Source organism: Pseudorasbora parva, chromosome 16, assembly GCF_024679245.1.
Source record: "Pseudorasbora parva isolate DD20220531a chromosome 16, ASM2467924v1, whole genome shotgun sequence".
Taxonomy (NCBI): domain Eukaryota; kingdom Metazoa; phylum Chordata; class Actinopteri; order Cypriniformes; family Gobionidae; genus Pseudorasbora; species Pseudorasbora parva.
The window spans coordinates 29,986,837-30,009,761 of NC_090187.1; the positions used below are offsets into that span (position 1 = coordinate 29,986,837).

At 37.0% G+C, this 22,925-nt stretch overlaps 2 protein-coding genes across 5 annotated transcripts in view; both read right to left on the minus strand.

Moving 5' to 3' along the window:
- si:ch211-1e14.1 (UPF0606 protein KIAA1549) overlaps positions 1 to 5,368 on the minus strand; it is an 87,549-nt gene extending 82,181 nt beyond the window's left edge. Inside the window, exons 1-2 of one of the 3 annotated variants that reach the window (XM_067420199.1) lie at positions 5,080 to 5,368; positions 1,763 to 1,928 (exon numbers count right to left, since the gene is read on the minus strand). In XM_067420199.1, coding sequence (XP_067276300.1) covers positions 1,763 to 1,844 — 82 coding nt within the window. In that variant the 5' untranslated portion in view covers positions 1,845 to 1,928; positions 5,080 to 5,368. Of the gene's footprint in view, positions 1 to 1,762; positions 1,929 to 2,070; positions 2,178 to 5,079 lie in introns of those variants that run through there. The other 2 variants (XM_067420197.1, XM_067420198.1) reach the window with 2 other exon arrangements.
- Positions 5,369 to 7,850: 2,482 nt separating this feature from the next.
- The window catches only part of hipk2 (homeodomain interacting protein kinase 2), a 119,731-nt gene continuing 104,656 nt past the window's right edge, over positions 7,851 to 22,925 (minus strand). For both annotated transcript variants that reach the window (XM_067420208.1, XM_067420207.1), the window contains exons 10-15: positions 21,498 to 21,628; positions 17,836 to 18,015; positions 17,393 to 17,722; positions 16,248 to 16,495; positions 14,400 to 14,560; positions 7,851 to 14,315 (exon numbers count right to left, since the gene is read on the minus strand). In XM_067420208.1, the coding sequence (XP_067276309.1) occupies positions 13,854 to 14,315; positions 14,400 to 14,560; positions 16,248 to 16,495; positions 17,393 to 17,722; positions 17,836 to 18,015; positions 21,498 to 21,628 (1,512 nt within the window). In that variant the 3' untranslated portion in view covers positions 7,851 to 13,853. The remainder of the gene's footprint in view (positions 14,316 to 14,399; positions 14,561 to 16,247; positions 16,496 to 17,392; positions 17,723 to 17,835; positions 18,016 to 21,497; positions 21,629 to 22,925) is intronic.

The following is a 22,925-nucleotide window of genomic DNA, read 5'->3' on the forward strand; positions in this document are numbered from 1 at the left end:
CTACGTCACATAGGTTCGATCTTTGAGTATTTTAGCTCAGTGGCTGCAACCATACAGCGTATATAAACACACACACACACACACACAGTTTCTCTCTCTCTCTCTCTCTCTCTCTCACGCGCACCGTCTCTCTCCCTCTGGTTGTTTCGATTGAAAGCAATGGCTACTATTCTCTGCTTTTCAAAAATCATTTGCACACATATTTTTTCGTAATTTTTTTGTATCTGAAGCTATCAGCAACATCAAAAGATCCAGTCTCTGTGTTTAACGTGAAAGCTTGTGTGATAGCCGCCGGCTCGCCGTGCAGTGCAGTCGTGTCGTGTACCATCTGATTTGATGCGATGATCAAATTAACTGACATCTGCAATATCTCACGACCTCCTGAGTGTCCGAATTCACACTGTGTATGCACCTTTGTTTAGCTTCCCAAATAATCCAGTGTTAAGGAAATAGTGGATGCTTGTTTTTGTTTTTTGTTGTTGAGTTTGTTTTTTTTCCGGAGTTCTGCAAGTGTGTTTGTTTGTTCCCGGTCACAAGTCGGAATCGCAGGCTGTGAGTAAAACTGCATCAAATGCCTGTTTTGATGGCAATCTGCCTGTAAGTGCATATAATGTAAACAACACAAACGTATTGTGAATCAAAAGCTATCCAGGGAAAATGCAATGGTGTATTGTGTGTGTGTGTGTGTGTGTGTGTGTGTGTGTGTGTGTGTGTGTGTGTGTGTGTGTGTGTGTGTGTGTGTGTGTGTGGGCATGTTTTTACAAAATATGAGTACACAAATGTAATGACATAGGTATGACATAGGTATTACAAGGAGAGGGTGTAATATGAGGACATTGGCCTTGTCCCCACTTTTCAAAATGCTTATAAATCATACAGGATGAGTTTTTTTAGAAAGTAAAAATGCTGAATGTTTCCTGTGATGGGTAGGTTTAGGGGTAGGGTCAGTGTAAGGGGATAGAAAATACGGTTTGTACGGTATAAAAAAACATTACGCCTATGGAACGTCCCCATATGTCACAAAAACAAACGTGTGTGTGTGTGTGTGTGTGTGTGTGTGTGTGTGTGTGTGTGTGTGGTGCTCCGCCCACTGCACGCCTGCACAAGCACGGCTTTTTTCGGAAAGGATCGGTACAGCGTATCTGGGTCTTGAAACGAAATTAGAGTGAGTAAATAAAGACAGAATTTTAATTTTTAATTTATAAATGTATATAATTTATATTCATATAAGATATTGATTGGTTGATTTCCAATCATTATCCAATGTCTACTTTATTGGCTGCCGAAACCATAAAAATATATGAGAGACACTTGTTAATATTTTAAATAAAGGGACACTAGTAAATCTTAATCATTTACTTTTACATCCACTTTTCTGAAGTAGTTGCTGCCATATTATATACAAAAATGGTTCAAATTAAGTTTCGTGTAAGAAAATGCAAATCAACATAAGTAAATCTAAAGCCATTGCAAAGTAGGTTCCAGACAAGCAAGACATTAATTTTGAACAAAACATTTATCAACATGTTTACAAACAAGCCTGGCTCTAAATCTGGCCTGCTTTTACATTTAACCAAAATGTTTAGATCAATTGCTAATGAGAAAAACATTGTTCTCAAAACTTCGCGTTGCACTAGCCTACAGCAGTTTTAAAGGTCTCCCACAAAAGCCTAAAATTCCAATCATCTTGCCAACAAACTCATCCAGTTACCGGTTGCAAACTGATCACCTCCCAAATGAAGCAGACCATGACATCACTTACCTGCAGCAGGCGAATCAGCGATCACCATGGAGACGAACATCAGCAGCACGCACGCGGTGACCGGGCTACGTTCCTTCATCATTAGACCTTCCGTTTAGTGAAACTCATGTTTGGTCCAAGGTGATCCGAGGAGACACTATCCACGCGTTTTACTAGTCACTGTGAACTGCAGCAAATGAAAACAATACCACTGTTATATAGGTCATATATTTAGTCCTCTTTTTGAGCATGAGTTGAATACTTCTGTAACCAAATCTAACGATTTAATCTTAAACCGAACAAATTGCATCTTGCATACCAATACAAACCTGAATTTGTAATTTATTGCCAATATTAACCACTAAACTGCCTCGCGCCGACTGAGTTACACTACAAATGCTCGTGCAGAGCGCAGATCCGTACGGTTCCTTTGTTCCTTAACTTGTCCGACTCATTTTCAAGAATCGGTTCTTTCGAACAATTCATTTCAAAGAACAAGCTCAGAGAACGATAGTGTTACGTCGTGCGCAATTACGTCATCTCGTGGTCCCTGTCATCCCGGCGTGAGATATTACACGCGCAAAACGTGTGCAGTACAGCAATTTACTGCTGTTCATTACACTTTTGCCGACAAGTTTTAACATGTGTTTATTATAAATTCCCATGGATTCACTCAAAATCGTACCATCACTTTAATCATTTGTTCTCAGCTCATTACAAATCGGACATGAATTTGAATGTGGCAAGCCGTGTTAACATTTAATCATTAAAACATACTAGTATCTATTTTCATGCTACTAGTACTTAGCATGTACTAGTAATTGTTTTAGATAGTATCTATTCCATTAAGTACTAGTGCCTATTCTTTAGATACTAGTACCTTTTTAAAAATTGCCTATTAAATTGGTACTAGTACTTATTCTAGTAGGCTACTTATTCATTAGTTACTAGTTATTATTAGATACTAGTAGGCTACTTAATTAATAGCCCAGATACTATTAAATAGATACTAGTACTTATTGAATAGATAATAGAACTTATTTCGATAGTGACTAGTAACTATACTTTTGTTACTAGTAAGATACCACATTTTACATTTTTGTTATTGACTTCTATAGGGATCCGTCATTCAGATATAAATTATTCAGTTCAGACTAGTTTGTATTCCAATTGTGACTAATACATATTTATTAATTAATTTGTTACATTTATATAGCTCTTTTCTGGGTACTCAAAGCACTTTACATGGAAGGGGGATCTCCTCAACCACCACCAATGTAGAGCATCCACATGGATGATGTGATGACAGCCATATTGCACCAGAATGCCCACCACACACTTATAGAGAGGATAGTAAGTGATAAAGCCATTCCCATGCATGGGATTATTTGCCATTTGGGATTATTAGGAGGTCATGATGGACAGAGGCCTCTGTCAAATTTGGCCAGGATGCCATGGTTACACCCTGGGATTTTTAAAGTCCATGTAAAACCAATTCTGAGAATTATTTTTAAACACTTTATAAAAGGTAGAAATGTATTATTGAACCAAGTTACAAAAACTGTGAAATGAACTGAATTTTGGAATTAGACCATTAAACAGTTTTTCACCATTGATGTGTTCAGGAAACAGTGGCTCGGTGACACACTGGAGCCACTGTGCCTATGGCCTCTCCACCAACACTATCATAACTGTTGATGAAAAACTGGAGCCACTAAGCCTGACCGAACTGGCATCAGTTCGCCCGCTCAATTCACTGTTTTTTAAACATCTATATATTTTTTTCTAACTTAGCATTTCCGTTTTAGTAAGTAGGTTATATCAGGTTAAGCTAAAGCTTCAAATAAGTTTGTTTAATAATTTGTATTTTTTTATTTTAGACAGCTTTCCCGCAGGTGAGTGTAGTTTCAACGCCACCAGTGGATACGCCTTCAGCATTTGAGAGCAAAGAATGCTGCTTATCATTTTAAAATTTTGATAAGATATTTTATTTACTTGGCAGATTTTTTAATGATTCAAATTTAGGGGGGTGGTTAAAAAACACATTTGTCTGTGGTGTGACAAACTCGGAACACATATTTAATTTTCATGACCACAGTCAGGACCTCGGTTTAACGTCTTATCCGAAGGATTATTAGATATAAGTAGTTACTCATTACTAGTAGTTTATTTTTTAGATGCTATTACCAATTACTATGCTAGTATTTATTCATTAGATGTACGTATTCAATACTGTTTATTAGATAGTAGTATTTATTCTGTGTTTCTAGTAAGATTTTTTATTTTAATAGTAAGATATTTAATTGAATATACAGTGGCCATGCTGACTAGTCATAACATAAGACAAGTAAAAATGCAATTGTGACTAGATAAGAACGGTTTTAGTTACAATTAAAAAAGATACGTGTCTAATAAATAAGTACTAGTACTTAACAAATAAATACTAGTATATATTAAATGTGTACTAGTATCTAATTAATGAGTAGCCGTATCTAAAAAACAAGATATACTATATTATCTAATGAAAACCTACTAGTATTTTTTTTAAAGGTAAGTACTATCTAAAGAATAGGCAATAGTACCTAAAGAATAAGCACCACTAGCTAATAAATAAGTACTAGTATGGAGAATATATATATAAGTAATAGTAGCATGGAAATATGATAGTTCGTTTTAAGGATTAAATGTTAATAACGGCTTGCCATAATTGGAATCCCCACGCGAAAACCACTAGGACCGATTCCTTCAGATTCGTGAACGAATCGTTTAGACCGGTTCAAGAGATTTACCAAAAAGATCCAGTTCAAAAGAGCGATTCGTTCATGAATCGGACACCTTAATCGTGCAATATCACACGAACCGAGTCTCGCAGAGATCCACACACTGTTGTATGGGCTCCTTTCAAATAACAGAACTCAAAGGCGATCAGAATCAACGTAAAGCCAAGGGCTTGTAAACTCACTCATGTGAGTTAAAACCCAGTTAAACGCGCGTGTTGCACGCGGATTATAGGTTTCTAGTCGGGATTTGCAGTAACGTTAACTGTTCTGTGGTTATATGAGAGAAATATTTGTAATTTTAGGATTTCGGGGTGTTATCAGAACTAGTTTGATTGACTATTGGAACTAAGAGGCATTTCAGATGTGGTTGCTGTATACATAATAGAGTCTTTTTTGAAAGAAATGGCTGCAATCGTCGTCTACATGTTTGATTGATGATACATTTAACTCGAGTTACATGTCTAGTAACTTTATTTTGCGGCTGAATCGGTTTAATATCAGTTTATTTCAATGCAAAGACTTGTGGCACATGCATAGCCTCGAAAAGCAACTCCTTACCTTCAAAACCGAGTTACGGCAGTCTGATAGCGTCCATATCCAGTTTTTAGATCAGCATTAACGTTTCTTTTTTTCCATGATTGCATGGCACAACGGGTGGTTCTTCTCATACGTGTCTGGACCCTGTTTGAGCATCACTCACTTTCTCAGATGCAACCGCTCTGCGAGTCGGGATTGCACTAAATCCTCCCCTGACAGCAGGATTTGGAGTCTCTTGTATGGGCTCTACGGTCATTGGCTCCCCGCGCCGTCCTTCAGTAATCCGGGTTAGATTGACACCTCCGCCGGCTTCTGTGGTTTATCGGCAAGGCGCTATGTTGCCGGATTTTTTGTGTGGCTGCACCAAGACCAGATTATTTTTTAGGAAGCTTTTACATTTTTTATTTTTCAAAACCGATGAGATTCTGAATCTGATCATGGTTAAAAGACTCGCTACAAGAATTTATTCGAGTTCGGTAATGTGACAGCACGCTCTAGTGGCCACTGAGGGCAACGGCGTTTTTTATGGTTATAAAAAAATCACTAACGCACATGAATGGGAATCCTGAAACCTTTTTTTGCCAGCGTTGTTTATTTGTTTATTTTGTTGAAAGATAGTGGTAGTTTGTTACAATATAATATGATTCTATAATTGCAGGTACTCTGGTGCCCAAAGTAATTTTTTTTCAGCGTTTTTTTTTTTTCAAATGCTTTTTTAAAACTTATTTTAATAATTGTTACTCATTGTTATGGATCTCAAAATGTAACAGACAATAATATTTTCTGTAAAAAGTGCTTTATATAGCTGAAAATCATGATTTCTTCTTGTCTGAATTAGTCAGTGTATCTTTTCCCATCATGTAGGATTGTGTATTTTATTTGACTTTTGGTAATACTTAATTTTATATAAAAAAGCCCTAAATAGGGTAATTTTCCTAACATTAAATTGTTTAAAAATAACTTTTCTTAAAAATGTGTCTGTCAATTCTGTTACTGTACCATTTACCATTTACTTTACCTTTAAATTGGTGGAATTATCTCCCACAACTATGTAAGATACAGGAATGTCTGTTTGTGATTTTTTTTTTCCTTACCTTTTTGAAATGCAAAATGTATCTCCAATTATAGATTCCCTTTATATATATATATATATATATATATATATATATATATATATATATATATATATATATATATATATATATATATATATATATATATATATATATATATATATATATATATATATATAATTAGAATATCCTCAAAAAGTTGATTTATTTCACTAATTCCATTCAAAAAGTAAGACTTTGTATATTATATTCATTCATTACACACAGACTGATATATTTAAAATGTTTATTTCTTTTATTTTGATGATTATAACTGACAACTGAGGAAAATCCCAAATTCAGTACCTCAGAAAATCAGAATATTACTTTAGACCAATACAAAGAAAGATTTTTTTTAAATCTTGGCCAACTGAAAAGTATGAACATCAAAAGTATGATCATGTAACAGCACTCAATACTTTCTGTTTTTAGTTGCACCTCCTTTTCCCAAATTATTGCAGCAATGTGGTGTGACACGGAGTGGATCAGTCTGTGGCTCTGCTCAGGTGTTATGAGAGCCCAGGTTGCTCTGATAGTGGCCTTCAGCTCTTCTGCATTGCTGGGTCTGGCATATCGCATGTTCCTCTTCACAATACCCCATAGATTTTCTTTGGGGTTAAGGTCAGACGAGTTTGCTGGCCAATTAAAGTACAGAGATACCATCGTCCTTAAACCAGGTCCTGTATGTATGTATGTATATATAACAAAATCTAATGTTTCTAAATTGTTCTCTAATTTTGATCTCCACTGTGTGTGTGTGTGTGTGTGTGTGTATATATATATATATATATATATATATACACTGTCCTGCATACAATATATAATTTAAAAAGTACTATTCATTATATTTATCTATAATTAAATTATTGTATCATTATTTTTTATTTTAAATGTGCATGTAAATGTAAAATAATGAATACAATTTACCCTATATATATAATATAATATATATATATATATATATATATATATATAAATTATTAAAAAAATTATATATTGCTTAGCTGTATTTGGAAATTAATTAGCTCTAGCCTTCAAATAATATCTGAGGGGCGGGATAAACGATTGTCTTTCAAACTCCCTCTGCACGCAATTGGATAGCGCTTCAACCAACCAGAGCAATGTGAAGCGGAGCTAGTTGACAGATTAAACTTTTGCCACAACCTATCAGAAGACATCTTTCCTTCTTAAGGATGACTTCAGTGCCGTTCTTTGTTCTCTTCTCAGAGAAAAGCTTAACTCCAAGTCTTCCAGAGTCGCGGTCAAAGCTGATTCGAAAGACCGCCTTTCGCCAGTTTCTGTGTTTACTAGAAGCACGCAAGCGCAACTCGGCCATCATTATGTTAAGCCCCGCCCACCGACTCTATACACGATGTGATTGGCCCGACCGGAGTTTGGCGTTTACAGCTCAGAAGTGAATTGAGAGTTGCTAGACAACACTCGCGGCAAATTAGATTTGCTGCCGCTAGGGTGCGTCTAGATTAGTGAAAGTCCATCTTCACTATTAGATTAGTTTTGCACCGTGTGTCACTTGCACTGTGTTAGTCTGGTTAGTTTGTGCAAATGTGTAGCATTTTTATTCTGTACATTTTTGTATAAAAAAAAAAAAAAAAGATTGTGGCTACCAGGAGATGATTATTTTCTGGACTAAACAAGAAAGAAACACACAATGACAGCATGAAAATACAAGACCGATGCCGTGACTTAACAGTTTAATGTAAATCCAAGACAAAGTGTGATTACATTTCTACACATATACAATATGCATATGTGAGCATACAAATTTCCTTTAATAACTCGATTCACCTTGGAGACCGAAAAATGATCAAAAGTAACAGTGAATAACAAGCTATAACATAGTTCACCACGACGCGAGCCCCTTCACACCCTACAGTTAGTAAATAGAACGATTAAAATAACTAAATTCTTCTATAACCCCCAGGTTTGTTAAAAATCCTCCATGAATTTACACTGCTATCATTAGTTGTCGAAGCCTAATAAAATTCACTCAGCTTTTTTTTCTACAACGAAAATTATTAAGAGAAGCACACAACATTTGTAATGGTAACACAAGCGCTTAGTAGCAAGTACTCAATTTTTAGGAGTTAAATCATTCTTATTATTGTCATTATTATATTCATTTTAACATTCTATAAAGCCAGTAAAATATCCATTCTCATAGCATACTTAATAATATTAGCCTAAGGTACAGGGTACATATAATGCTACGTTAACAGATTGAAATAATGAGACATCACACTTCTTCAAATCTCCAATAAACAAAGCAAAATTATAATAATTATAATAAAAAAGGACAATAAACAAAGAAGTATACCTGGAAATACTGCAGCACACAATAGCTTTGACAACAACTAATGTAATACACACTACTGAGAAAACCATACAGCAGTCGACAAAAATCAGGGGTCGGGGGTCGGATGCTTTCTTAGGTCTTGAAACATTGTAGAAAAATATTTAGTTTTTACATTTGACTGTGAATGTTCGCTGCTGTGCAAGTAGAAAATTGTTCACGTCTCCGATGGCTGCACAAACGGATATGGTGCATCACAGCTACATAACAGGTTACTGTGGCGACTCGTGTGATGAGTGACGTTTCTGTACAAATAATTTCACCTGCATTCACCGGTGTTTCTTATCTATTTGTGAGATAGGTTACGCTTAACACGTAGTAATGTCTCTGTGTTACACACTCCTGACAGCAACTATGCAGTAGATTAAACAACAACGAAAAAGTTGACCGATGAGTGTTCTTGGGCATAATGATTATTGTTTAGCCTTTTTTTTTTTTTTGGTTCTAAAACAACATATGGAGATGGCCGTATTGTCATATTTGGCCTCTTAGCACATTCATTCAAGTTCAATGGTGCATTTAACCCCTAATGCCTCTGTTTCAGCCCATAGATCAGATCAGATAGAAACAAGCAGAACAAAAGCTTTACAATAATGGAAGTACTATGGCCACTTCAGTGACAGAAAATAATCAAGCTTTGAGTTAATTCATGATCATGTGCTTTAAAAGTGTTGATTTGGGTGCCATCAGAGGATTTGACTGACATGAGATTTCAGGAATGTATTTCAATCCTTATAACCCACTGCTTTCTGTAACGTCGGAAGTAGGATTTTGATTGTAAGTTGTATATTTGTGAAGCTAAACGTGTAACAAAACCCCAGGCTTCACAAAAATCACCAATACAGCACATATTCACGGTTCCTTAAAGCTTCGTGTGCGGTTAATAAAGGAGAAGGCAGTATTTTGACACAAGATGGAAAACAAAATCATTAAATTGCATGAATGCTTATTTCTAGCACATTTTGGTTGCATAATCTTCAGTGATGTATACAGTTCAGACTGAATCTCAAAGAAAAAAACAACACAACATTATGACTTCTTGTTCATAATTCACACATTTACATTTGAAGAGTCAATAGGGCTTTCTATGATTTAAATGAGTTAAAACATCAAAATGCATGCTAGTTCAAGTCATTCGAGTGAGACTTGCATTTCAGTGATTAACAGCCAGAGAAATCCAACAGTATCATCATGTGTATCAAATATGTTAGTTTCAAATTTTACATTCATTTTGTACCAGCGACCAATTTAAATGTAGCAGTGCTGATTCAATTCACTACATGGAGCACTAATTTATCTCTGTGGTTCTTAAAACTAAAATAATAAAACGTACAAAAGCTGCAGTGTATATTACTGTGTCGCTAGTAGTGGCACCAAACAAAATGGTATACAAATGCATTCGAAACACTCCTCAATTTCCATTGGCTGGACTAACAGATAGCCACGCCCTCTTCTCACCCCATTGGTTGATCCAATGTTGCTATGTCAAGCGAAGCCCCACAGTGTATACCCTTCAGGAGTTAAGAATTACACACCACAGCTTTAATAAATGAAATAAAGTGTGCATTGACATTTTCTTTTTTTCTAAAAAAAAATGTAAGGGCCTCATTTTTTTTTAGCAAGTCCACTAATTAGAGGCAAAATGGGGAGTTTTGTTCACACTAACACTGACAAAACATATGAGAAAGGTACAAAACACTGGATTGCACTGTACTAAAAGCAACTGCACTAAGTTCTGAGAGTGCATTATGTGTGTCATCTCTATTTTGCGTTTGCCATCTACAGGTTCCTTTCTGACACCGACCTGATCTAACCAGTCTTTTTTTTTAATGTTATTATTTTTCTAAATGTCAGTGAAACTCATTCTGTCTTCTCCATTACAGCAAGAGAGACGTCTGCACATCAATGACATGCTGAATTTCTTTGGTGGGAAGAACCAAAACTCCTTAAATGCGAGTCCCAATTTGGTCGTACAGGTCGGTCCCTGTGAGGCGAGACAGACTGGAGACTACAGATCAGTGCAGTCAGAAACGGCTCCTTCCAGAATGGAATGTTTTATGGGAGTATCATCGAAGGAGCCTTTTTTAACTGTGCTTGAATGACTGAGCATCCAACTTAAGCTTAAACAAACATACAACAAAAAATCCTATAGGCATCATAACACACAGCATTAACGAATCAATCTGGCTAGCTATCAAACGGAAGGCTCGGGTACAACGTAACTGGTGTGAGATCTTGGTTGAGCACTTGGACAAAGATTATGCTTCCTACCAGACGAGGGTCCACGTATGAATACTAAACATCACAGTTACATATCGACCACCAGAAATCAGACAAATGATGCTTGACATAAAACATGAAAATATAATAAACATCCACAAACATTATTGCAACACTCTCTATGAGAAAACAATATACCTAGCGAAGTAAAACGATAAAATAGAAACAACCTCAAAGTAAAAACTACTTCGAATGCAAGTTTTGAGGCGTGACGTGAGGGCAGAAGGGGATATATTTGATACTCCATCAGCATGTGCCCATTAGAAGACATAAAATCAAAATAAACACTGTGTCCTAACCAGGCACATAACCGCCACATAATCACAGCCAATCAGAACATGTCTGATTTTTAGCATAAAGCTACGCTGACAATTTTGGACCAATGAGATTTCACTGTGGGCGGGGCTACCCAATTTTCTTTCCTTTTTATTCATTTTAATTCAATTTGATTTGACAGCTTATTTTTATTATTATTATTATTATAATTATTATTGTTATTATTATTATTTTGCATTTCTTCCTTGCTGTACTTAAATGATTATTAAAAACTAAGTAAAACATTTTTTAAACTTTAAAAGAGTCTTTTAGTTTCCTTTAGGGTTGGTAATATCTTTATGTGCATTAAGGCTGCATTTACTTAATTAAAAATACAGTAAAATATTGTGAAAAAAGAAATAATTTCTATTGTAATATATTTCAAAGGGTAATTTTTTCCTGTGTCATTAAAGCTGAATTTTCAGCATCATAACTCCAGTCTTTAGCGTCACATGATCTAATATGCTGATTTGCCGCTTATTAAACATTTTTCTGCTTAATATATTTGTGAAAACTGTGTTTTTTAACGGAAAGTTCAAAAGAACAGCATTTATTTTAAATTTTATTATATTATTATAATATATATTTTACTGTTAACTTCTGGTCAATGTAATGCATCTTTGCTGAATATAAATATTAATTTCTTAGCAAAATCTTACTGACCCCAAACGTTTCAGTTGTAGGGTATATAAAAGTCTATATAAACTTCCCTTTTCTTTTTAATTGGTTCACAGAGCACGTAGTTAGGACACAATGTGAATGATTGGCTAGCATATTAAGGTTAAATTAAGCAGCAAAAAGACAAGCATTGGCCCACAGTTTTCTACACTTTCATTATCTCTTTACTGACAGGACGCCTGTAGCATAAGTGATTCCTATGGTAAGACAAACAGTGAAAAAGAAAGACAAAGCCAATTTTGATTCCCGGTGTATGTCGTTGCAGATATCCTCATGCAACGTGGGGCTGTTCGAAACCCCAGTGTGTACGTGAGGATAAAAAAACCCACAGATCTTCGTAGAACCTCGAACGAACTTAAATCAGAGTGTGGTGTGCAGTCGCGCTGCACGGCTTCCTTCGGCATCTACCAACGTGCTCAAAGCCAACATGCTATTCTCATAAAAAATGTGGAATTTGCCCTCTCCCTCTCGCTTTCCCAACAACTCCCATCAAAATCCACAAGCACCTCAGTCTCTCCAGCGCCTAACAAGACTCTCCTTCTCGAACCCTCCCAGGTTTCTGAACCATGTCCAGCCTTCCATAAACAGACAACCTCTTCAGACCTGGTGTGTTTTATTTAATTTTAAACAAACTGTACAGCCCAGTCTCCAACTGATTGAACGATACTTGGCTTTTCCCATGAAATATTCATTTAGTCTCCCTTTTATGACATATACAGCCTAAAATCAGTGACATCGCATTGATCGCAAGGTGACTAAAACGCATAGCTACGGTATGTACAGTAAATACGCTATATATAATTATATCCACTATCCAGAACAAAAGTTACTTATCTTTAAATGACAGCTTTGGTTCATTACCCCAGGCAAGTATCTTTAAATGTGAAAGATCTCATGCACGCTAAACGAGAAGCGCTTAAATAACGTTTAGGGCTAATGCTTAAACCTGGAACTTAAAAATAAAACCACACGAAACAGCTCGGATGAAGATGTTCAACCTAGGAGCCAACTCTCTGACTAGCATCTGGTTCTAGAGGGTTTCCAGCCAAGTAAACTGTCGTAATATATGTAAGGCACTACGAGGTAACAATGATAAACCTAAGACTGTGGAGGAATACGTCGCACAGATGTGCTGAGCGCACACATGCACGCAAACGCACGACCGACTACCATGTTGAACATGCCTATGTTATTGTAACCACTTTGTGCAATCACATTGAAAGAGGAAAAACAAGAATCTATTGGTATAAGAAAGGTTCTTCATTAAATCAACGGGTGCAGACTGCTACATTCTACAAAGAGGGGCCCAGCTAATGTTCTACGGTATGACAAACATTTTTTTCTTTTCTAAATGTGAACACAAACAAAGGAAAGTCTATAAATACACTAGAAAGTTGTCGTCCTATTTCCAGAAGATTCCTCCAGGTGTTTTTGTCGGAGAGCGCGGCGGAGTATGCACAATACCGTTCGCCGCAAGTAATTTGGAAACATTTAAGACAGTTCAAGGCCATCGTTATGCTTTTTTTTTTTCTTTGAAGAGCAGCAGATATCCGTATTTCACCTTATCCAAAAAAATTCTTGTAGGAATTCAAAACATCCAAGTCGTGACCTCGACACAACAGTCGGTGAATGAAAAAAAAAGGGAAAAGCAAACAAAATCTCCGCCGAACGAAACTCTCCCAAACGGCCTGTTGATGAGACCTTGTTGCAAAAGGAACTAACAAAAGCAAGAACTCCCTTCTTTGACTTCTGTTTTAAAAGAAACAAAACCTCCAGATCACAAAAGAAATTATTAAATGGCCCTGTTGAGAGGGCAAAATAAAACTCAACTGAAAAGAAAGCGCCTCAGTACCCTTCTGTTTTCCTCTGAGAGTACACTTCCTCTATCCATCGGCATCTTCATTGTCTTCAAGTTTAAGCATGAAAGGAACAAGGGGATGGGGTTAAGGGTTTATAGGCTTCAGCATGTCTCTCTGTCTCTAGGTGGGATGAGGGTAGAAATGGTAAGCAGCGATTGGCTGGGCTCCAGTGTTTCAGCTTTAGAGGTAAGGGTACTGGTTCATCTTGGTGGGGCTCAGCGGGTATCCAGTGTAGACAGTGGAGGCGGGAGAAGCGCTGATGTAGGTCTGGTGCGCAAATTGGGCCTGGTACTGGCTGTGGTGCAGGGTGGGCGAGGGCAGCACGCGGTGGCCCATGCTGACAGGCACCTGGTGGACGATGCCCGGTGGGTAGCTGGCGTGCTGGACTGCGTGGCGGGCCGAACCCTGCGAAGCGACCAGGTGGGCCACAGTGCCGGTGGAGCCCAGGGCTGTGGGCGCAGTGTAGGTGTAGAGGTGTGGCTGCCCGGGCAGATGAGGAGCGGCCAAGTGGGGATGAACGTTAGCTGTGTGAGTGGGGCTGTTGTGGAAGGAATACTGAGCCTGGGTGGCCATTGTAGGAGTGATGTAGGCCTGCTGACGCCGATGACCTCCGTTGCGCTCAACTGCCATGTGCTGCTGAGCCTACACAGGGTAACATAATCATATTACTTTTGTGGATAAATATATGAACTATGAAACAAGATATGAAATGCTTGACTGTGATACCTGGCTGAGATTTAGAGGCTGCTGCTGAAAGGGGTGTGGCCCCGTGCGCTGCTGCCGGTATGATCCGCCTCCAGCCACGCCTCCCGACAAGTGGTTGTTGCCAGACAAGCCCCCATTGGAGATTTTGAACTTGTAGGTAGAGTTCTGGTGGTTCATCATGTCTGTTGGAATTAATAAAAAAAATTATAATTAACAGCTGGCTGTATCCCAATTATTACAAGGCTACTTACTTAATGAAATAAATAAATATAAAAATTAATACATTTGTGTTGGACATAATTATTGATTATTGTACTATATAAATTAGGAATGTTGTGGAAATATTGGTGACATGTTAAATAAATAAATACATTTGGCAAAATGTTATTATATATACATTTGGAAAATGTAAATATTTATTATATTCTGCAAAATAAATACATAAAATGTAAAATATTTGAATAAATATCTTTGGAAAAATCATTGAATATATTGATTGATGTATATATATATATATATATATATATATATATATATATATATATATATATATATATATAAAATAAATAAATAAATAAATAAATAAATAAATAAATAAATAAATAAATAAATAAATAAATAAATAAATAAATATTTAGAAAATTGTTGGAAAAATTACTTATAGTATTTTAAATAAATACATAAAATAATAAAATTAATATCTTTTGAAATAACATTGGACATTTTAACTGACTTATTGCGGAGAAAAGAAAAATAGAATTTTAGTTATATTGTGTTAAATAAATAAATTAGCACAGATAAGTAGGAATTATTTTGCCTGGAACAATTTTTAGTTTAGCGGTTCTTTTAATTTGTTTTATTTTACTGCAGAATGCTGCGGTTGACCAATTAGAATATAGAAATTCAGAACGTTGCATAATAATGTTTTTAAAGCTACACTTTGTAACTTTTCCTAGTAACTTTTGTTGCCTATTAAAACAAAGGCATAGTTTGATGACCCCAGGTTTGAGCTCAGAATCTTGAGACATGTGGTCTTCCCCTCACAGCCAGTAGAAAAGAATCGGGCAGAAATCATGTTCATGGATGCGATTATTAACGTTACTGTAGTATGAAGCAGAGCAGGACAGAGTGCTGAGGGAGCTGAGTAAGGCCATCTGAGCGATATTTAAGCAACACACGGCTCAAGCAGCGGGACTTTTATTATGACGGGACAGTCGCGGGCGCCATTTTTGCTTTTCCAGTCATGAGTATGAGGTAAAGTAGCTCTGTTTATCGTATCAGATAAATTTAAGTGTGTTTAATATAATTTTGTGACGTTACTCTGTGCGTTTGCTCAGTGGCTGCTGTGACATTTGTTGCACACTGGTAAGAGTAAAATGTTTCTGCCAAATAAAACCGGAAACCGAGGGTAACGCAAATATGACGCAACTGACAGACGACTCCCTTAGATGTCCCGGTTCCTTGATTAAAATACCAATTTTCTCACAATTTACAAATAGTTGGAAACATTTGGGATATTGTAAGAACTCAACTAAACAAAATATATAACACTGGCCTGGCAGTTTTGGGATATTTTACTGCAAAAATACTACATAGTGCACCTTTACAACAATAGTGCTCATTACACTTGCGCTTTCATTGTAATAAAATATTCTTCTGACAAATGTCAACAGATCGGAGTTGTTTGAATTACCTCTATAAATTGTTTTACTATTTATAGTTTTTTGAATGGCACATAAATCTGCTAAACAAATCAACACCGCATATCAGAGGCTGTCAGTGAATTGTCACTTTAAACTGACGCTTGATTCAGGCCCTGCCAGATGTCCCTTTTTCTCTGTCATCTTATCAGCCCTTCCCCTGTCTCACCAGGCAAGAGTCTATCACACTCTCCCAGATTCTCGCTGGTCTGGCTCTTCAGTGGGGGGATGATGATGGTGCGGGGGTTCCCGTTGCTGTAGTTGTCCAGGACAGCTACTTTAGAGTCGTAGCTGTTGGCGTTGGGGCCATTAGGCCGGGACTCCACAGCATAAGGGCTGGTATTGCTGGAGTCAGAGTCAGGGGAATCATGGACCGTCACGCAGCTGATGACATTCTTCCTCTGTTTAGATGACGTGCTGTGAGAAGGCAAAATGGGTTCATTGGAAATAAAAACTATATAATATGCAAGTTATTCAAGCACTGTTTTGTATAATGATGCTTTACAATGTAATGTTTATCCAACTCCCAAGACCAGCAAATTCATTTCCAAAGCATTATCTGTTATTTTCCCTGAGCTGAATAGACAGATTCAAGTTTTTTTTTTTAAAGATCAACAAATGTCGCTGGTCTTATTGTGCATGGTTGATCAAAATTTAACAACTTTCTTCACCTCTGAAGTGATTTTGACAACCAAGCCCGCATAGGAAGAGAAAAATGTTAACCAATATTATACCCTAACCAGTGATGCCAGTAACGCGTTAGTCTAATCTGACTACTTTTTTCCAGTAACGAGTAATCTAACGGGTTACTATTTCCAAACCAGTAATCAGATTAAAGTAACTTTTTAGTAATTTTCCTTAGTAAAAAACTTTCTTCTTGCGTCTCGGGAGAATATTTTTTCCAGGAAATATTTTTTTATTTCAATTTAAAATATCAGGAGATACATTGTTGACGTTACTGTTAAAAATGCACTTTCAATAAAGTGAGTGTTGGCAAAAACGGTTGTCATTTCTATGTTGAGGCGGCAGAGGTGTTGTCGGCAACTGCTGAATGTAACTAATAAAGTAACTTGTAATCTTACTTAGTTACTTTTAAAATCAAGTAATCTCTAAAGTAACTAATTTACTTTTTAAAAGAGTAATCAGTAATCAGATTACTTTTTCAATGTAAAAGTGGGAACACTGACCCTAACATAAACACAATCAAATCCTGAAGGATATAGTCAAGTCCTGTCCTAAATCATTTCCCACGTTCGTTTAAAATATGTGTCATATTACAGAACTAATGTGTATCGCTCGTCCCATTTTTCTGACCTGGTGTTAGTGGGCTGTTTGAGGTCGTCCTCCTCATCTGTGTCGCTGCTAATGGTGATGATGCTGACAGCGGGGCTGGGAGTGTCGGGGATGACGATGGTTTGACGCGGCGGGTTGTGTTGACCGTGGTGATCTCGAGTGGTGCTACATGCCTGCTCGCCTCCCCATCCCCCTCCTCCACCACCTCCGCAGGTCTGAGATGGGCCACAGGTTGAAGAAGGGCCGTTCTGAACCACGGCGCACCGAGGCGGGGTGTTCTCCTTCACTCGTTTGGAGCGCTGTGGTGACGTCACCGGCTGGGCGGAGGGCACGTCATATGATGACATGTTCCTACGAAAGAATGAAACACAATTCAGAAGTTAACATGTTTTTTAGCATTATACCATGGCCTTCACTGAGGTACCATTTAAATACCAACATATATGAATATTGTGGTTTCTGACCTGTTGTTCATCTGGTGCTGCTTGTTCTTTTTGGAGGAGGAGCTGTTGTTTGATGGCTGTCTCATGACATGAGCCACACCCACATTGAGAGGTTGCTGTGAGGGCAGGGTGACGTGCCCTGCCAGTAAGGCTGGCTGTTGCATAATGGGGTTGTAATGGCTGCCATGGGGATGTGAATTCCTGAAACAAAACCAGCAGAATTGAAGCATTCGCTATAAAGAGTACACTACCAATCGGTAATGTTTTTGAAAGAAGGCTCTTATGTTAACCAAGGCTGCATTTATAAGATCACAAATACAGTAAAACAGTGTATTATTATGAAATATTATTGTAAATTTAAAATTGTTTGTTTCTACTATCACATATTTTAAAGTGCAATTTATTCTTGTGATGTTAAATCTGAATTTTCAGCATCATTACTCCAGTCTTCAGTGTCACATAATCCTTCAGAAATCGTGCTAATGTGCTGATTTGCTGCTCAAGAAACATATTTACTGTCACTTTAATGCATCCTTGCTGAATAAGTATTAATTACTTTAAAAGATTCCTGACAACAAACTTTGAACAGTAGAGTATATTAATCTATATTAATATTAATCTAAAATGATCAGTTTATTCAGTAACTGTCTTGAATTCCAAAAAAAACATTCTATCAGCAAGACAAATGTACCTAAGATAATATGAACAGATATGCTTAATCCAGATGAAAAATATGTAATACAATACTAAGTAAATTTAAAAAAGCAATTTTGCTTTAAAATGATTTAAAATGTTTATGTTTTACTAAATGCAAAATATTGCTTGGTATTTAGTACATCCCACTTTTGCTTTAGATACCTAAATATAGTAAAGAATTAATTTTAATTTATTAATCATTTATTCAAGATACATTCTCAACAAATATTTTCTTTTAGCAATTTATGATATTTTGCTTTTTATATGAATTTACTGTAGGCCTACCTTGTTTTAAGAATGTTTCAATATTTTAATGTCACATCAAACACACATAATGATTAAAAATTGGATTTTGGTAGTGTACAAAGCTCTGCTGGAGAACAAAGATCATTCTACAGATAAAACTAAACAAGATTCTACAAGATTCTACAAGATTTATGCAACTAAATTTCAGAGGCATTTTTTTTCCTCAAAATAATGTGATACTATAGCACTAGAAATAAATACTTCATACTTTAAGTAACTTTTGTATTAAGTAGAATTGAAAAATCTGTACCATATTCCTCAATCCTAAAACTACATTTGTATATAACTGAAGAATAAAAGCAACATTTGACCAGAGGAGGCAGCAGTGACTGCAGCAAATGGCAGAAGAGCAGAGAACAGCAATAGATCTCAGAGGAGGATATCTGCAGCAAAAGTGCGACACTTTTCCAACCGGACTGGGACTACCAAGCCCTCCGGGCTGAGCTTAAGGCGCTGATGTGATGATCTGCAGATATCAGCGCACATTCATCTGTAATACGTTCACATCCTGCATGTCAGCACGACCTGACTCCATTACCCTGACCTAGCCATAGACATGCTCCTGCACTCACTGTTCTAATACAAGAAACCAACATGAATTCTAAACGAATCCAGAATATAATGAGTCTCAGTCTTAAAATATTCTCTTCCTTCATTCTAAATGAATTATTCAAAGGCATGTTGGCTTTGTAGGTGTATTTGCAGACTAAGCAACCTAGATAATTCAATCTGTTTAGTTAATAATCTAGGAGATTATTAAAACCCAGCGTTGCGGTACTGAACTACCGTGAAATATATGGATCAGCAGTCATGATATCGTAAAAACAGATGGGTTGAGTTCCACATGACCTGTTTATAAATAAGTTGTTTTCGTGAGGATATAATTAGTGTTGAAATACTAATGGAATCCCTATTAAACATGAGGAAATTTTACCAGACCTGCTCAGCTAAATAAAAGTAACGAAAAATAAAAGCTTCTGTGGCACCAACATCTCAACGAATAGAGTGACACAGTTGGGTTCCAGAAGAAAAATCACATTTTCTCCACAGGGAATTGATTTCGAACGCTAACTTATAAACCTTAAAAGACAGGTCGACTCTGAGCTACAAGGTTATTGTTAATCAATGGTAAATGCTTTTGTTGAAGTATTCAGCCCTTATTATTTAGACTGTTTTTCTAAAATAGCAATGTTCAACACTGGAATTCTTGGTGAAAAACATTACCTTAGCCTAGAAATCTAGACGCACCCTAGCGGCAGCAAATCTAATCTGCCCGCGAGTTTCATTTAGCAACTCTCAATACCCTTATGAGCTGTAATCCCCTAACTCTTGCCGGGCCAATCACATCGTGTACAGAGTCGGTGGGCGGAGCCATAATGATGATGGCCGAGTGGCATTTGCGTGCTTCTAGTAAACACAGAAACTGGCGAACGGCGGTCTTTCGAATCAGCTTTGACCGCGACTCTGGAAGACTTGGAGTTAAGCTTTTCTCTGAGAAAAGAACAAAGAACGGCACTGAAGTCATTCTTAAGAAGGGAAGATGTGTTCGGAGTTTTGCCGACCGGATACGGCGAAAGTTTAATCTTTCAACTAACTCTGCTTCACCTTCGTTGCTCTGGTTGGTTGTAGCGCTATCCTATCGCGTGCAGAGGGAGTTTGAAAGACAACCGTTTATTCCGCCCCTCGAATTGAGCCCTGTCAATGGTGAGTTTCCAGACCAAACATCTTGATGTGGGTCTGGCTTGTCAGGCTAACATTACCTATGATTTTGTAGAAAAAACTTCCCCATATCGGATAATATTAAAAAAATCATATTTTTTAACACTTTAGCACTCACCAACTCCAATGAAATACTGCAAATTACATGATAGTCAGTCTCCCTACTAAAATATTTGCTTATTTAAAATATTTCCATATTAAAAAAAATATATTTATACAAAATTTCTCTCTCTCTCTCTCTCTCTCTCTCTCTCTCTCTCTCTCTCTCTCTCTCTCTCTCTCTCTCTCTCTCTCTCTCTCTATCTCTATCTCTCTCTCTCTCTCTCTCTCTCTCTCTCTCTCTCTCATCAACATCAAAGTTTTATATTTCTCCATTTTTTAAAATGAATTAATTAGCAGTGCATCATGGGATTGTAGTTATTTCCCTCATTAAAGCCATTTAAGTAAACTGTGTTATACCTTTGTCATTATGTCTAATCTTCAAATGTGATTCACCTCATAGCTGGTTGGTATGGTTCATGGCTTAAAACTCTTTACAAAGATATACAAACATTTTCTTTTTTTAATCCCTAAAATGAATGTGGAAAATACTTAAAGGTTTTCTACCTGAGGAAGATATTTGGAAGAACATTTGTAACTAAGCAGATCTCGGCAGCCATTGACTACCATAGTGGGGAAAAAATACTATGGTAGTCATTGGCAGCTGGGATCTGCTTGGTTACAAACATTCTTCCAAATATCTTCCTTTGTGTTCAGTAGACGAAATAAATTCATAAAGGTTTGGAACAACTTGAGGGTAACTAAATGGGTAACTTTTCATTTTTGGGTGAACTATCCCTTTAAGGAATCAAGGCAGCTGAAAAAAGTGGACGGGCAGTGTTGCAATCTGGTGGTTTCTCGAACACTCCATTTTGCCAATGGTCAGACAAAAGGGCAGTCAAAATAATACAGTGGCAACTCACCTCCAGTTGGCCAGAGGCTGCGAGCTGGTCATGGAGTCGGGGATCACGGTAGCATGTTGCACTGAAGTGTGTGTGAGCTGCTGCCATGCTGGTGGAAGGAGAATCTGTTGAGTACCAGACGGCCAGGCCTGCTGCAAGGTCAGGATGGAAGGAAAACAGACGGTTAGCACCAAAGAAGTCAGGTACATCTCCAGCAGAAGGTGAAAAACCTACAGATAGTAGAGCTTGTGTGATCCAATATAGTTGGACACTGCAGTCGAGTAGGATATGACGGCTACTAGCAACCAACAGCACACGGACTCAGTGACCTCGTGCTATTTAACTGCTGTCAGTGTAAAGACCCCGTAACCCGGCACATCAAATCGCAGGGTTGCGGCACAGCTAAACAGGCCATGGTACTGCACTCACATATTTAGAGAGAGGAGAAAAAGGATATGCTATTTAGAGAAATGACCGCTAGTAAGTGATAAACTGTGCCAAACAACCACCAAAGGAAAGGGGTCATTTAGTTATTTAAGACACAGTAGCATCAGCGTTTGGGCTTAGAAACATCACAGACTGCAAAAAATGACTTCCCTACTTTGTATTTTTGTCATGTTTTCTAGTACAGATATTTAGATACATCAAGATACATTTTCTGGAGATGCACAATGATTTAATATATTAAATTTAGTTTTATGAAAAATTTATCAAATTGAGTTTATGCTTAATTGAGTTTGTTATGTTTATGCTTGTCGCCTTTGGTTTGGCTTGCTCAGTTGGGAAAACTACAATTTCAATGCAAGTTATTCAACTAAATATCCAAATATAATCAATGTATTAGGTCTTAATTAATTATATAAACTATAATACTGATCTGCCAACATTGCCGCTATATGATAAATAAAAATCAGCTGATAACATCACCGTTTTCTCCAGAATGAATGTACAGCCGAATCAAATTTTGTTGTAATATTTTAGCAATGTTTTTTTTTTAACAATGGTCATTGTAAAAGCGCTACATAAATAAAGTTGACTTGACTGGACCCACTTTATATTTGGTGGCCTTAACTACTATGTACTAACATTGTAATAGTCATTCGATACAATCCACTTATTGTGTACATACATGTTTTAACATTGTACTTACATTTTAATAAAGCACATGCATGTAATTACGTCTGTAATTAATTTCTGTAGATACATTTGTAATTACACAGTTGGCACTCCCCTTACACCTAACCCTACCCTTAAACTTACCCACACCACCACACCTGTCCCTAACTCTACCCTTAAACTGACCCACACCACCACACACCTGTCCCTAACTCTACCCTTAAACTGACCCACACCACCACACCTGTCCCTAACTCTACCCTTAAACTGACCCACACCACCACACCTGTCTCTAACTCTACCCTTAAACTGACCCACACCACCACAACTGTC